The sequence below is a fragment of the Salvia splendens genome, unplaced genomic scaffold (genome assembly GCF_004379255.2).
Source record: "Salvia splendens isolate huo1 unplaced genomic scaffold, SspV2 ctg97, whole genome shotgun sequence".
NCBI classification, from domain to species: Eukaryota; Viridiplantae; Streptophyta; class Magnoliopsida; order Lamiales; family Lamiaceae; genus Salvia; species Salvia splendens.
In genome coordinates, this window is record NW_024599660.1 from 1,508 (window position 1) to 18,352 (window position 16,845).

At 39.2% G+C, this 16,845-nt stretch overlaps 1 protein-coding gene and 1 long non-coding RNA gene across 2 annotated transcripts; both read left to right on the plus strand.

Moving 5' to 3' along the window:
• The first annotated feature begins 1,108 nt into the window (after positions 1 to 1,108).
• On the plus strand, positions 1,109 to 2,141 carry LOC121791925. Its single transcript, XR_006048767.1, has 2 exons — positions 1,109 to 1,160; positions 1,994 to 2,141. It is a non-coding gene; the product is annotated as an uncharacterized LOC121791925 (long non-coding RNA).
• A 7,067-nt stretch (positions 2,142 to 9,208) lies between these two features.
• Positions 9,209 to 11,191, plus strand: LOC121791926 (sugar transport protein 14-like). Its single transcript, XM_042189738.1, has 5 exons — positions 9,209 to 9,353; positions 9,431 to 9,753; positions 9,832 to 10,104; positions 10,180 to 10,536; positions 10,634 to 11,191. The coding sequence occupies exons 1-5, from the start codon at positions 9,212 to 9,214 to the stop codon at positions 11,039 to 11,041; spliced, it is 1,503 nt and encodes a 500-aa protein (XP_042045672.1). The 5' UTR covers positions 9,209 to 9,211; the 3' UTR covers positions 11,042 to 11,191.
• The last annotated feature ends 5,654 nt before the right edge of the window (positions 11,192 to 16,845 follow it).

Below are 16,845 nucleotides of genomic sequence, written 5' to 3' on the forward strand. Positions count from 1 at the left end.
TTCGGCGGCCGCCCAAGGCGTCGCGGGGCGATGTCGGTCGGCCGCTTACGCCCATAATTCCTCCGGCAACTCCTCGTATTTTCCATCATAATATCGAATAAAATAAATCCCAAAATTTATTTAAGCGCATAATTGAATTATTGCAACTATTTCCCTTTGTAAGAAAAATTATATGTTTTCCGGACTTGGGATAAATTATTCATATTTCAAAATTATTTCGAAAATTAATTAAATAACTCCTAAAAATTTATTTAATCCCATGATTAACTTATCGTAATAATTTCCCACCGAGAATTTATATTTTATTTCGGCATTGGAAAATATTCTAAAATTTATTAAACAATTTCCCACAATTAATTCAATTATCAATCCAAGGATTTATTTACAAAACCCAAATTCTCCACCTTATCTCTCAAATTGATATCTAAAGCCCCAAAACAAATTAAGTGGAGCCCAACTTAAATAGATCATCCAATTAATTTATTAAGCCCAGAAATTAAATAAATCCGAAAATGGGCCTCACACTCACTATGTATTGCAGCCCTAAATTAATTTGAAGGGGATTGGGCTCGGATTTATTTTGCATAGCTATTCTAATTATATTCATGGCCCAAAACCATTTAATTCATTAGCCCAAGTTAAACTAGCCCAAAACTTAGCCCAAATTAAGAAATCCTAAGTTAAAACCTAAGTCTTTCTTCTTCCTCCCTCATTCAACAAAATGCACAGCTCTCTCCCTCTCTTTCTCGTCGCCGCCGATCCGCCGCCCTGCCAGCGCCGCCTCTCCGGCGGCGGCCTCTCTCCCTCTCTTCTCTCCATCTCTCCTCTCCCTCTCTCCCTCTTCTCTCTCCTCACGCCGCCGCCGCCGCCCCCTCTCTTCTCTCCACCGCACCGCCGCCGTTGCTACCGCGGATCCGCCACCGCCGCGGATCTTCCTTCACCGCCGTCATGCAGAGGCAGCGGCTTCGCCGCCCTCCTCCGGCAGTCCGGTTGTCTCCGTACAACAGTAGATCGGTGCTCCCTTCCTCATCATCTCTCTCTTCTCTCCCCCTTCACCGTCGCGCCACCATCGCCGCTGTGGATCGCCGCCGTCGCGGGTCCGCCTCAGCCGCCGTCGCGGAGGATCTCCCCCTCCAGCCGCCGACGCCGATTTCTGAGAGGTAAGGAATGATATTTATTATTCTTGTTAACTACTCCATCCTATATCTTCTAAGTTCCAACCTTTAAAAAAAAATCTGTGTTCTTTGGTGATGGGGCAGCAGATTTTTGTGTAAGTTAAATCTCTGTGTTCGAAATTGTTATTCCTATAATCTTTGCTATAATTCTAAATTACTAGATTTTGGCAGATTCTAATGTAATTTGTTGGGGGTGGCAGATTTCTTTTAAGATAAGTTCCTATCATTAATTGAGAAACTGCCATTTTATACTTAGATGTGTCATAGCAACTATGTTCTTGATTGGTTATATTACCTACTTGCAACATATTGAATATTGTAGCTATGTTCTTCAAGACTAAGTTTGTCTACATGTACAGTTTTAATATGTGGATAACTGAGTTGTGGTACTTACTTTTGTTTAATTGTGAAAAGGAGTTGCTGAATTTGCTTTCTCCTCTTGCTTCAGCTTTGTTGGAAGAATGATTGTGGAGTAAATGTTTATGTGGGGTTTGTGAAGAGAACTTAGGACATGCTGATGGTGATGTGTTATAGTGAAGAAAGTAATTTATAGGAGTACATGTACATAAAAGAAAGTGGCGTATATAAGAAAGTGAAGAAAGTGATTTGTATATAAGATGCAAGTGGCCACATGTATCTCCTAATAATATTGTTTGTCAGTAATGATATCAATTGTGTCAGAGGGTATGATTTCTTCTGCAATCTATTAATGCAGTACTTAATGCTTTGTCTAAAAAAAATATCGGCCCCTTTTTTTAAAAATTTTATTTATTTATTAAAATAATTATTTGAGTATTTGTTCACTTAATTTGGTGTAGGTATAATCGGTTCAAGTTCGTGGCCGTCCGCGCTGAAGTGCTCGATTTTCTTAGAACGCATGATGTATAGATTATATTTTGTTGGACTTTTTGGTTGGATGTATCGGACATTAAAATTTTAAATTTTGAGATCTTATTTATTTATTTATTTAAATTTATTATATTCATATAGGTGTAATATATTTACGTGTTCTATTCATTTTCCTATCGTCAAACAATCAACAACAATCTATCGTAGCTCGGATTTAATCGCCTAAAAGTCACTTATATAGATAATAAAGCTAATAATATAGTTTACAATAATATCGGCTTAGCGGGTCGTTACAATAGTAGTATAATTATTATACTACAAGCATTTAAATATAATAGGACATATGTTGAAAATTAATCCCTAGCTTGATACATATACTTTGCTATGGAAGACTACTTTGTACCTCACCTAATTGAATTAAATTCAATTGAATTATATGTGGAGCTTGAAGTGCATCATATAAATCAAATTCAAGAGGATTCATATATTAGGAATTTAAGTAGCATCGTTTTATCGACATCGAGAATGTGTTCTATTTACTAAATTAGTTCTTACTAATGGAATTGCAAGTATATACAGCTACATGCTAATTTTGTGCAAAATTAGGTATTAATTTCGCAGTAAATTTATTGAACTCATAAATTGGTCAAGTATTGCGTGATTATTATTTAACTTTTCCTGTAAGTACGTTTTAACACTTTTCTGTAAGAATCTTTTTCATTATATTCACAAATTATTAGTAAATGTTCACACCGCCTTTTATTTAAATATCTTCCTAACTATCTGAGTGCTTGGATCCACGAAAGATACCAAACATCGTAGTAACAAATTAATACTTGTACAACGTTTGTTTGGTATCTGTTTTCTTTAAATAAATGTTTTCGGTAAAACATTGTATCTGAGTGTGTTAATAAAAATTGAACTAATAACATAAATGCACGAGCTGTGAATAAACTGTGTTTGAACTTTGAATTATTTAATAATAATGAATACTACTAAAATTTATACTCCTTTGTGGACAAAAAAATAGACAAGATTTATTATTTTAAGTCATCCACCAAATTAAACTACTTTCTAAATTTGAAAAGTTTTAAATATTTAAATACTGATAATAATGTGCACCCTACAATCCTACTGATCATCTCTTAACCCCTCCCTCTGTTACTGTATCCATCCTCATTGCAGGATTGAGTCGTGGTTTGAAAATTACTACAAAAACACGCATACATACACATAATATAAATATATGGCCAACTTGTTTTCTGCTCTAAGACACATATAATATAAATAAGATTTCAATGACATGCATGATTTTCAGTTTAGCCAGAATAGTAATATACAAACATTAATTACGACCAGTGGCGGCAAGTAATCCTAAATGGTAAATTACAGTATTTATTAGTAATATCATAAAAACATGATAAAATAAAACGTCAAAGAATCTAAAATTAAAGCCTGAGGTTTTGAAAGTAGGGCTCATAGCATGTTGCAGTGACCTTCGTTATGATGGAAGAATTTAAATACTACTAGTAAAATTACTCGCTGACCATCATTAATTTATTAATAATTTTATTGCTTACTCCCTAAATTGATTATTCTATAGGAGTACTGTTTCTTATGTGGATGTGTATATGTTAAATTATATCCCCCAATATATATTGTCGCCTCCAAATGTGTTTGAGTGACTTAATTAAGATGTTTCCTTATGACGAGATCAATAAAAAGAAAATAAAAAAAAAATTACTGATAGTGAGCTATTAATTGCTACTATCAATTATTTAAACGGATAAAGCAGATCTATTTCAGAAGGGTAAGAGCATCCACTACACGTCGCGCAGGAGTCCCGCGACCCATCCGGAGAGACGGGTCCGTCGCGCGACGCGTTGCAGCTCGCCGTCCCGTCCCGCGCCCCGTCCCGCGTCCCGTGTCGCCGAGACAAGCGACGGGCCATCTCGCCACGCGCCTAGGCGACGTGGCGCGACCCGGCATCGTGCGTGACGCCTACTCGCCGGCCCGCGGGTGGGCGTCGTCACGTGCTGACGCAATAAATCAATTTTTTTTTAAAAAATTGAATTTAAAAAAAATACTTTTTATTTATAAAAATTGTTTTTATATTCGTAATAAATACAAGATATTCGTAATAGCCCAGATATGTTTGATGGGCTTGCGCATTTATGAAACTCATTCTTTGTTGCTTCTCTTTTATAAAGACATCATTGAATGTTTTATGTTCCACTTTTGATGTGGGACAAACTCATTCTTGGTTGTTTCTCTTTTATAGAGACATCCTTGAATGTTTTATGTTCCACTTTCGATGTGGGACAAACTCATTCTTGGTTGTTTCTCTTTTATAGAGACATCCTTGAATGTTTTATGTTCCACTTTCGATGTGGGACAAACTTATTCTTGGTTGTTTCTCTTTTATAGAGACAACCTTGAATGTTTTATGTTCCACTTTCGATGTGGGACAATGTCATTCTTGGTTTCTTCTCTTTTATAGAGACAACCTTGAATGTTTTACGTTTCACTTTCGATGTGGGACAAAGTCTTCTTGGTTACTTCTCTTTTATAGAGACAACCTTGAATGTTTTATGTTTCACTTTCGATGTGGGACAAAGTCATTCTTGGTTGCTTCTCTTTTATAGAGACAACCTTGAATGTTTTATGTTTCACTTTCGATGTGGGACAAAGTCATTCTTGGTTGCTTCTCTTTTATAGAGACAACCTTGAATGTTTTATGTTCCACTTTCGATGTGGGACAAAGTCATTCTTGGTTGTTTCTCTTTATAGAGACAACCTTGATTGTTTTATGTTTCACTTTCGATGTGGGATAAAATTATTCTTGGTTGTTTTTCTTTTATAGAGACATCCTTGAATGTTTTATGTTTCACTTTCGATGTGGGACAAAATCATTCTTGGTTGTTTCTCTTTTATAGAGACATCCAAGAATGATTTTGTCTCACATCGAAAGTGAAACATAAAACATTCAATGATGTCCATATAAAATAGTATTTTAAATTATGTCATTTTTATTTTTTAAGATTTTAATTATGTTTTTTTTAAAATTTTAAGTTGTATTTTTATTTATGTTGTAATGTTATTTTAATATTAATGAAGTGTGTTTGTTTTAATTGAATTGGGTTGAAAAAAAATGAAATTGAATGAATAGTAATTAAGTGACGGAATAAGGGACGGTTAAGGGACGGAGTTGCAGGTTCCGTCCCTTAGTTAAGGGATAGAGGAATAAAGTACAGTGTGGCCCATAGTGGTCATAGTAGTTTAAGGACGGTTTTAAGGGGGTTAGGGACGTATAGAGACAGCGTAGGATGGCCTAATAAGATAAGACAAGAGTTCGGAGAAGTTAGGAGAACGAAACGAGGTTGAAGACAGTTTTGGGCCATTCTTATTTTTTTTAGCTAGTTGGGTTCAAATTTGGGCCCAACTATAACCAGCTATAGAGTCATAAAGTTTATAGTACTATTAATATGCTCCGCAACGAACATGGGTTGGGCTTCAGCCGGTTGCTGGGGTTAAGTGGTTCTTTGACAAACACTAAGTTTTGATGATTGGGGCTTCATAATGAGACCTCTGATTTAACTATAGGGAGTTGGATGATATGGTGCACAATTTTTGAAGTTAAATGATAGCTCATTTGGGAAAAAAAAGTGTGGCTTCATTATGCAGAGACGCACATGAGTCACCGGCTGTTACTCCTTCAGTCTGCCATTAGGAGTCCCATTTTTTGGCGGTGCGGATTTTTAAAAATATTAAGAAAAGTGGATGAAAAAAAGTTAATGGAACAGATGTCTCACTTGTATATATTAGTTTTAAATGAAATGTAAGTGAAATGAGTTAGTGGAAGGTGAGACCCTATTACCATTTATGATAAAAATGAATCGGGACTCCTATTCGCGGACGGACTAAAATAGAAAAACGTGACTCCTATTCGCGGACAGAGGGAGTATATCACAAACTATTATTATGGTAAGGAATATTCACGATGTCAAATTAGCAGCTTCTGGTGGTGAGGGGATGACACGAAGTGCAGTTTTAGTCTGCCAGAGGCCACTTTCACTGGGAGTTCTATAGTTGAACACGCATGCTTTCTTGGAGCGGAAATTTGGTTGTGCCTATCGCAGAGGACTGATTAGAGATGATGCAGGTAACTGGAGACATGAATTGTGGCTAATATTAAGGTTTGATCAATTTTGCTTATTGAGGTTTGATATATTTTCATGAGTTAGAACTAGATAGAACATTGCGAATGCTTTTTTGGAAGTAGAGAGAGTTATGTGGCTATTGCTATGATTTTGGAACACTTTGAGATCTATCTATCGAACCAGTGCTGAGAATCCTCATAATGCTTCAAGATTTTAACTCAATCATGTTGCGGTATGTGCACAGGGGGAAGAGAACTTTATTGTTGATTACTTATCAAGCTATGCGTATATGGTCCATAAGGGCGTTCATGTGCCAAACAATACATATATTTGGCTTGTACATGATAAATTGGGCGTTTCTTATATATGTTTGTTCTTTTCTCATACTATGCCCACTTTTTTTTCTACCAAAAAAATATAACGAGTTACTTCCTCCATCCGCGAATAGGAGTCCCGTTTTTCCATTTTAGTCATCAGCGAATAGGAGTCTCGGTTCACTTTTACCATAAATGGTAATAGGGTCTCACATTCCACTAACTCATTTCACATCACAATTTTCAATTTCATAATTTTTCACATTTTTTTTAACTAACTTTCCATAACATAAAAATCTGTGCTACAAAGGAATGAGACTCCTAATGGCGGACGGAGAGAGTAATAAATATAAAAAATATTATAATTTAAATCATACATTGGGGGCGGTCTTGGATTTAAATAAAATGGGCATGGGCCGGGTTAGGCTGGCCTAGCCCACTTGACATCTCTAAGTCTACAACTGATACTTTGGGGGAGGTCTTGGATTTACATTAAAGCCCACTACAACCATTGTGTCAAGATCAACCCATTTTGTTTTTGTTTTTCTATGTTAGGTACAAATTCATCCCATTTAGGCTGAGTGATAGATAGATTAGTATATAAGTGCTATCGGCCCCTAATTAGTTTAAGGACTTTTGAAGTGACCCAAAAATAAATTCGTATGAGTTTGGCTCCACTCAAAGCGGACAATATCAAACTAAAGTGCATTGGCCAATCCCAACACTTTGATGAGCAAGAACATTCATATAACAAAATGATTAACTAGAGCTAATTACTAAATTGGACTTCTATGGAGCAGTGAGCTTTGGATAGAATTCAATTAATGAACGTCGCAACCAATGAGTCTGTCTCAAATCCATTTTGTTTATCTGGTGGATCGATTTGAGGTGGCTCGGGTCAACTACTCAACTCTATTTACTTAACAAATATCTATGTAGATATGATTCTCCACTACTCTCATTCACAAGTAAAAGACAAGATATTTATAGGTTATATTATTAAACTCATTTTCTTCACACCAATAACAAACAGCGATGGATGATGGATCATTTAATTGACAAAGACATGATATGGAAGTCTACAATAAATTTGACTTTAAAATACTTATATACTACACTTATTTATAGCTTTTAAATTATGATCTTCGATAACATAACTAAATATATTCATGGTTTTAGTTGCATGAATTTTATGAACATATTAAGAATTTCATTTCTATTTCATCATTTTTTGACATTATCATGTCCTTTTGTATAGAGTAATTAGTAATGAAGTAGATAAGATACCTATACACATGCTTATATAAAATATAATGTACCCACATGAGCAGGTCATATGAACTGGTTTTTGAGAACATAATTTGCAGCATGTTATCCAGTTACCTTTATTAACATTGGTCAAATCGATTGATAAAAATACTAAGTAGTCACTTAGACTTAAACCTTGAAATGCCAAGGCATGAAATTATACAATAATTAAGTTTAACATCTTTACTAGGATATGTGTGTTTGTTTTATATTATGCCCACTTGAACAAAGTATTTTATATCCATGTTCACACAGCTGGTTTCAAATAAAAAATTAGCAGTTTACTAGCTACGTTTACTTAAAATAAATACCTTGAGATTGATGGGTCAGGGTCAGGGGTGGATATGCTTAAAACTATCAATCTTTCTTTTTATACTAGACAAAAAATAATTTTATGAATCTGCATTATACTAGTAATAACTAAATTTGCAATATATGAAGGTAGCATGTTTTTTTACGGTGAAATTAGTATGATTTCGCATGTATAATCTCATATGGGCAGGAATGGTTATTCTGTTTATCAACTACTACTTTATTAAAATAAATGTAAGTTTTTGTTAAGTATTAATCTAGTCAAATCAAACATATATATATTTACAACGTTTAGTTTTTTCTATTCGAGAAAAGATAAATTTATATAAATGAGGCTCCTTAATTTTGATTAGACCGAAATTGATTTCTTTAACTGGTTTTATTTTTAGAGACGTAATTTCATAATTAATTTATCCTCAATGCATAGTTTTGGGAGAAAAAATTTCACACTACTATTTTGGAAACAAATCATTACTGTATATTACTATGAATTAATTATGTCAATAAACGGAAACTGTAGAACTGCATATAGAAAATCTGCTTTTCAGGAAAGATTATTATTATCTCATTCTTAATTAATGTTTCATTTGTGGAAATGAGTGGTTGTTGTGGAGTATTAAGGAAAGATGACTCATTATCAGCTAAAATGAAATTCAATTAAAATGGATAAATCCCTTAATTTTCGAAAAGTTTAGTAGTAGTAGTAGTATGTGTGCTTACTGCTTATGCGACATGGTCTTCTAAGCTTATCTGGCAAGGCCAAAACATTCAAAGTCACCTGTTAACATCATCTTTAAGACAATAAAAGACATGGGCCCACACAAAATTAGTATCGGAAATTTATTACTCCTCTACAAAGAATATGCATAATACACAGTCCAACCGTTATCGGAATATGGCAATAAAATAATGGAAATTTGCAAATTGAAGCTGTGAAATGTGAATGAATTAATAGCCCCATTTGACAAAACATAACAGCTGTCTTGAAAAAGTAGATTTCTTTTCCAGTCCACTATATTAGGTTTGAAAAATCAACTTTAAATCTTGATCTTTATCATCCACAAAATAGGAGTAGTAGAGAGTAGAGAGAGAGATGGCGGGTGGGGGAATAGTGGATTCAAATGGCGGAGCCAGAGCTCATCTCTATGAGTACACAATCACTCCTTATTTCATCTTCGCCTGCATTGTTGGCTCCTTGGGCGGCTCCTTGTTTGGCTACGATCTCGGCGTTTCAGGTCACTTTTACTTTCTCCCAATTCTTTCGTTGTTCCAACCATTCCTAAATCATAACAATAGAGTTTGAAAATTGCAGGTGGGGTGACTTCTATGGATGACTTCTTATACGAATTCTTCCCCAGAGTATACAGAAGGAAGCAATTGCATCTCAAAGAAACAGATTACTGCAAATACGACAACCAGATTCTGACCCTCTTTACATCCTCACTCTACTTAGCAGCCTTAGTCTCTACCTTCGGAGCCTCCCACGTCACCCGAAACAGGGGCCGCAGGGCCAGCATCATCTGCGGCTCCATCAGCTTCTTCTCCGGCGCAATCATGAACGCCGCTGCTCAGAACATCGCAATGCTCATCATCGGCCGAATCCTCCTCGGCTTCGGCATTGGCTTCGGCAATCAAGTCAGCAAACATTAGTTCCTTTTTTTTCATGTCTTGTTTTATATGAGCAATGAATGATGCTAAAGCCTTATGCTGCAGGCAGTGCCGTTGTACCTTTCAGAGATGGCGCCTGCGAAGATACGGGGCGCCATCAACCAGCTCTTCCAGCTCACCACGTGCCTCGGGATCTTTGTGGCGAACTTTGTGAATTATGGAGTTGAAAGGATCCATCCGTGGGGGTGGAGGCTGTCTCTCGGGCTAGCAGCAGTGCCGGCCTTGTTCATGTTCGTGGGCGGGATTATCCTCCCCGAGACCCCCAACAGCCTCGTTGAACAAGGAAGGTACGATGAGGCGAGGAATGTATTGGAGAAGGTAATGATAGGAGTGGCTCGTGAGAGGTTTCAGTTCTTTGTTATAAGTATTCATTTACGTTTCAATTGCCAACAGGTGAGAGGCACTCCAAAGGTTGATGCGGAGTTCCAAGACCTGATTGACGCGAGCAATGCGGCTAAGGCTATAAAGCATCCTTTTCGGAACCTGTTGAAGAGGAAGAATAGGCCCCAGTTGGTCCTTGGTGCCATTGGTATACCAGCGTTTCAGCAGCTTACTGGGATGAACTCGATACTTTTCTACGCCCCCGTGTTCTTCCAGAGCTTGGGTTTTGGCTCAGGCGTGTCTCTCTACTCTTCTGCCATCACCAGCGCCACGTTGGTCGTGGCCACTCTCATATCCATGGCCTTTGTTGACAAGTTTGGTCGACGAGCTTTCTTCTTGGAAGCTGGCTGTGAGCTCTTCCTATGCTCGGTATTCCTTTCTTCTAACGTCACCAGTTAAGTCATTCTTTATACGTTTCTATTTTACGACTGAGCCATACAAGTGCAAAATATGATTGGTATTGTAGGTTGCAATAGCCATTACTCTAGCACTGAAATTTGGAGAGGGAGAAAAGCTGCCCAAAGGTATTGGGATCTTCCTGGTGGTGGTGATATGCATATTCGTGCTGGCCTACGGGCGATCGTGGGGGCCGTTGGGGTGGTTGGTCCCTAGCGAGCTGTTCCCACTGGAGACGAGATCAGCGGGGCAGAGCATTGTGGTGTGTGTGAATATGCTCTTCACGGCGCTCATTGCGCAGTGCTTCCTGGCGGCGCTCTGCCATCTAAAATACGGCATCTTCTTGCTCTTCGCGGGTTTAATCTTCATCATGACATGCTTCATCTTCTTCTTGTTGCCGGAGACCAAGCAAGTCCCCATTGAAGAGATACACTTGCTGTGGCAGAACCACCGCTTCTGGAAGAGATTCACAACCTGAAAACAATATGGATAACCATTCATAATTAATGTATTGTGTATTTACAGTGTGTTTGTCTCAGGAATTCTAAGCTTGCCATTCTCTACACTTAATTTTGTAACTTATGATGTTGCCTTTATTAATCAACTACTACAATACAGTTTTCAATCAGTGATCTCCTTTAACCTCTGTGCTGTGCAACTTTTTCACAAGAAAATAAATGGAAAACAAATGCAATCTTTGTAAAGAACATATCTTACCCTCCAATAAAGCATGCTTCTATTGTTCCTGAATTCATCTGGCCATCAACAACGGGACCAGGATTGGCCTTGTTCGTCGATTTCTTTTATCATCCTACCGTCTATTCCCCTCCTATAAATTTTCAACTTCTTTCCCTAGTTCCCAAAGGTCGCAAGAACTAACAAATTGTCGACTTCTCCGAAGAAGTGGAGATGATACGAATCATCAAACACGCCACCAGTCCAAGATTTACTCCTGTACTCCTAAAAATAAGTATAAAAGATAGGTGTTCGAATACATATAAAGAAGGAACAAACACAGAAATCAGGGGATCCAAACCCAAGAACCTCCATCAAAATAATGCAGGCAATTCTTGACAACTTTCATCCAAGCAACTATCTACAAAGATTCACCACTAGCTACACTGCACTTCTACCAAAGAGTGCTCTCAATGAGATTTTCTGTACATTCTGTGTTAAAATAAGAGTGAGAAAGGGATAAAGAGGATTAAGACCAAGGGTGTTAAAAGCAAAAAAATCGACCCATCAGGTGCGCCACCCGACCAAGTGGAATTTTTCTCGTGGCCACCCGGCCTCTTTGCACACCCCCCCCCCCCCCGTGTGAGTCACCCGATAAGGTAACTTGCTGTCCCTCGAACCACCGAGTTAGGTGGCCGCGCGATCGATGCATCTTCGTGACCCTTGTTTCAACCCTTTGCTTCGGCCCTACGGCCCCCAATCAATCCTTGGATATGGATTTGCACTCGATGTCAAACATCAGTGTTTGCATTAGGAGCTCATTTCCTTAGGTAAGGAACTTTTGGACTGACGTCGCAACCTTTCACGATAGAAGCCAAAACCTTTTTAGGTCGTGAAAATTCTTTTTCTTATGCAAGAACCGACTTGGTTACCTACTACAGTGACGGAACCAGAAAATTTAACAAGCCATGGCTGAAATTTAAAAAAAATATACATATACTAAAATATTTAATTTTACATGTAATGTCTGTTCAACTTTTAAGACACACTAGATGATAACTGTTTTCGACGAGTCTTCATGTCTTGAAATCGCCGCAGAATAGTCTCATTTCCAATTTTTTTTAAAATTCCCCTCTCAATGTATACCACCATGATATCATTCATCCATTCGTCTCCCATTCTATTGCGCAAATCTGTCTTAATAAGTTTCATGGAAGAAAATACTCTCTCGACAGAAGCTGTTGCAACCAGGAGGATCAGTGTCAACTCAATCAAACGGTACACCAATGGGAAAACTTTATCTCTTGAGGTAGAAACCAAATCTTTGCTAAATTTCTCAAATCTTCAATGTTGGAGAACTCAACTTTATCAACTATATCATTGATATAAGTTTTAAGTTGATATGGAAGAGACATGCATTCAATAGATGAGAAGTCAGCCGGATAAAGTTCTGCAAGACGAACTAACTTGTCCACATTGAAGCTAGCAAATGAGTTTTTTGGACTAAGGCAATTCATGCAAGTAAGCAATTCTGTGTTTATTTACGAAAAACGATTCTCCATCTCTTGAGTAAGTAAATCAAGAACCTAATAATACAAAAATTTAAACTTAAGTATTTAATTATAAATGATAATTAATTGCAATTATAATTGAGAAATAAAATGTGAAGCTTACTTGACAGTAAATCTCCACTTTGTAATGATGATAATTAGTAACGCGCCCATCCCGCTTCATACGCACACGATGATTGATGGCATCATTCATACTAATGACGTCAATGGAGTTAGCCACACAAAACTCTTCGACTTGTCCCAAGAATTCATTCCACCCATTCTCTCTCAAAGCCATTTGTTCTTTAATCGATGCATCGCTCGCTTCATCAACCAAAAGAGAGAAATTGCGATTTTTAATATCTTCCAAAATAACTTTTGTAGTTTCAACGGCACAACAATTTGTCAATTCCTTTTGAACTAATGGACTAACCATCTGATTAATGCGAGGAGCATTCTCCAATGTTACCGCTGCTACCTCAAGTTTTTGCTCACGCAACCATTCAAGTATCTCTAGAAAGTTTCCCCTATTTTCAGACTCCAATGATTCATCATTTCCCCAAAAAGCCAACCCTTGTTTCAACAATATTCGAGTCACATTTAAAGAAGCAGTCAAACGAATCTGATAGTTGACTTCGTCTTCCTTATCAAATTTCATCAAATTATATTCAACACTTTGGCTTTGATTTTTAAATCCTTCAAAAAGTATTCTGGCCTTATCATGTGTGCTATTAACTGAACCCTCATGTTCTCTAAAAATAGCAAGAGCCTTTTTCCAATTTTTACACCCCGCGCTCACAAATGCATCATCGCCAAACCGATTGTCATTAATAGGCCTAAAAAGATAACACCAAAAACAAAATGCTGCATCTTTCTCCACACTATACTCCAACCAAGCATGTCTTTCAAACCATTTATATTGGAAACTCCTTTTCTCCTTACCAAATGAGCTTTCTTAAAGACATGGCCTTTTGGTTGGAAAGGTCCCTTCGAGATGTATTCTCTTCGAATGCGGTCTGTTAAGGTCATAAATCCCTAACGATCCGGTAAAACGGACAATAACGAGATAAAGATAATCCGGCACCCGTGAGGGTCGGCGGAGATAAAGATCTGGGCGGCTGTGCGCGGGTTCCAACCCGTCGGGCAACGGCTACAGATCAGATATACGTTCCGGCTGTGCGCAGAGACCTTCCGTCGGGCAGCAGGTAGCGTAAGGAATTAGGGATTCAAAGAATCACACGTGGACTTGGCCAAAATAATATTGTATTTCATTGAATGAATATTATGGAAGACTCCACACATATTTATAATATGTGTGGATACAAAAAAGATATGCTAAATCCCTATAATATCTAAACAAAATAATAAAAGAAGATATGCTAAATCCATATGATATCTAAACAAAATAATTATAATAGAAGAGAGTTAGGATCGTATCAACTCCCCCACGGTTGAAATCCACCTCGTCCTCAAGGTAGGAACCATAAAACCACGAAGAGAGTTGAAAGTAGAAGCTCTGGCGAGGTATCTCCTCCTGGATCAAACGCCCACCGAATAGTTGTGTGTCTCCCTTCATCATTTCCACCCAAAATCACCAATAGAGAACCGTGTTGGGTATAAGATATGGTGGACACCCCCGCCATATTGTTGTCGTGACAATTCAACGCAAAAATGAAAAGTTTTGCCACACCTCCATGAATGCTCAAACACGGCGTGTCATTTCCCGGAGGAATCAACCTTGCATCGGCGGCGAGCGACGGTAATCGAGGATTCATACTTGTAACATTACTGACATTCAAATCCACATAGACACAAACAAGTGCTTGCGAACCGGAGTGAGCATCACCTGTCTTACCCAATTCATCTGCTTTTAATTTAAGCTCATCCTCAAACAACCTTCGCTTGTCTTCCATTTCCTCTTGATTGTCCTGTTTTTTCATATCCAATCCAGCCTCGATGCCATCAACAAGGCTCTGATTCTCCATGCTCTCTCTCTTGTTCGGCTTCTCACTCAACACACTGAAATCTTTTTCTTTCTGCTCTAAACTAGATCGAAGGGCTTCGGTTTTATTTCCTTTCTCCAGCAAAGTCGCTACATCATCTTTCATCTCCAATTCCTTATGTGTTGGAACACTAATATCATCAATCTTCTCATCATATGCCCCGACAAGCACTTGCAGCGGCGTATTGTTGGTCTTGATGATCTCTTCCAGGGACTCGTCATTTGGTACAACAAGATTAGCACTCCCATTGTGAGCAACGTTGTCGGGAACATCCTCAGCTAGATTGTCGTCATCAATATTCTCCTCAAACAATGCATTCACGCAGGCGAGAAGGGCGGCTTGCTCCAATCTACAACTACATAACTTCTCGTTGAAATTACTTACGGCAGCTAGTTGGGCCGGGCAAGGCGAACGAACCTTGAGACTGGGGGCAACAACAGGCAACGTCGTTGTGCGGTGACCCAACGATCGGTCGCGCGGTGGTGGCTGGTACATAGGCTGTGTGTGCAACTCTTCCGGTGAATCCCAACAGGTAGGCGAATGCGTAGGTTGGTCAGAAGTTTGACTGGTCACAAGTGTGGGCTGACTGTATAGGTCCCGCGGTGGCTGTTCGGTGGAGTAGCGGGGCCGGTGGGAGGGGGGCTGGACTCGCAGCGCTCTCACCTCCTCCTGAGGGTGAGGTCGATCCCAGCACGTCTCCGAGCGTCGGGGCCGGTCAAAAGGCTGGTAGCCGCGGTCCTGCTGTTGCGCCGGTGGACAGCGGCGATTGGTTCGATGTCTGGGTGGATTCCAGCAACTAGGTGGACGCGGCGGTGGCTGATCATAATCCGAGTATCCCTGCGATGCCCGGTGAGGCGGTGGTTCCCAACAAGAGGGCTGCCGCGTCGGTGGAGGGTCATAGGGATCGAAATCCTGGAGTTGGTATCTCGGTCGTGGGCGACGATCAGGTGGATCCAAGTGGTGTGAGACGTAGGGTGATTCTGGATCAGGCCACGACGGTGAACGGAGTACTTCCACCCGGATGCTCGGAGGGTCCCAACAGGTTACACTGCGAGGTTGGGCCAGCTGGTAGGGACGGAATGGCTGTGTGGCCTGAGAGACGTCGTATTGACGACGGCGATAGCCGACGTAGTCGTATGACATGTCGACGGACTGAAGCGTGGCTGTGGTGGATGATGAGCGTCTGACTTTGACGCGGCACGCGGGAATCTTTCCCGTCGGGCGTTGCAGAAGTAGAGTTGTCCGGCGGCTAGAGCTCGGCGGACAGGCAGGACTCGGCAACCAAAACAGTTGCTGTGCGTGGAATGTTTTTCGTCGGGCAGCGGTGTAGCTTCGGTTCGAGATGGTGGGAGGGTGAGATCACGATGAAAGCACCAGTTGTTAAGGTCATAAATCCCTAACGATCCGGTAAAACGGACAATAACGAGATAAAGATAATCCGGCACCCGTGAGGGTCGGCGGAGATAAAGATCTGGGCGGCTGTGCGCGGGTTCCAACCCGTCGGGCAACGGCTACAGATCAGATATACGTTCCGGCTGTGCGCAGAGACCTTCCGTCGGGCAGCAGGTAGCGTAAGGAATTAGGGATTCAAAGAATCACACGTGGACTTGGCCAAAATAATATTGTATTTCATTGAATGAATATTATGGAAGACTCCACACATATTTATAATATGTGTGGATACAAAAAAGATATGCTAAATCCCTATAATATCTAAACAAAATAATAAAAGAAGATATGCTAAATCCCTATGATATCTAAACAAAATAATTATAATAGAAGAGAGTTAGGATCGTATCACGGTCCCTATCTTGGACTTCACACTCAACAATACGTCTCCGCTTTCCCTGGTCACGATCTATGTTTTCCGCACTAGATTCAACACTTGCAACATTAATTCTCTCTTGATTCATGATCGGATTCGGAATTGAAATACTACTATCATTTGGAGCACTTGTAGTTGTTGAATCGTTCCTTGCTCTTTTGGAAAAATACCGATGCATAGCTACAATCAATAAGAATAAGATTTCTTAGTGTTATATAATATATATTCC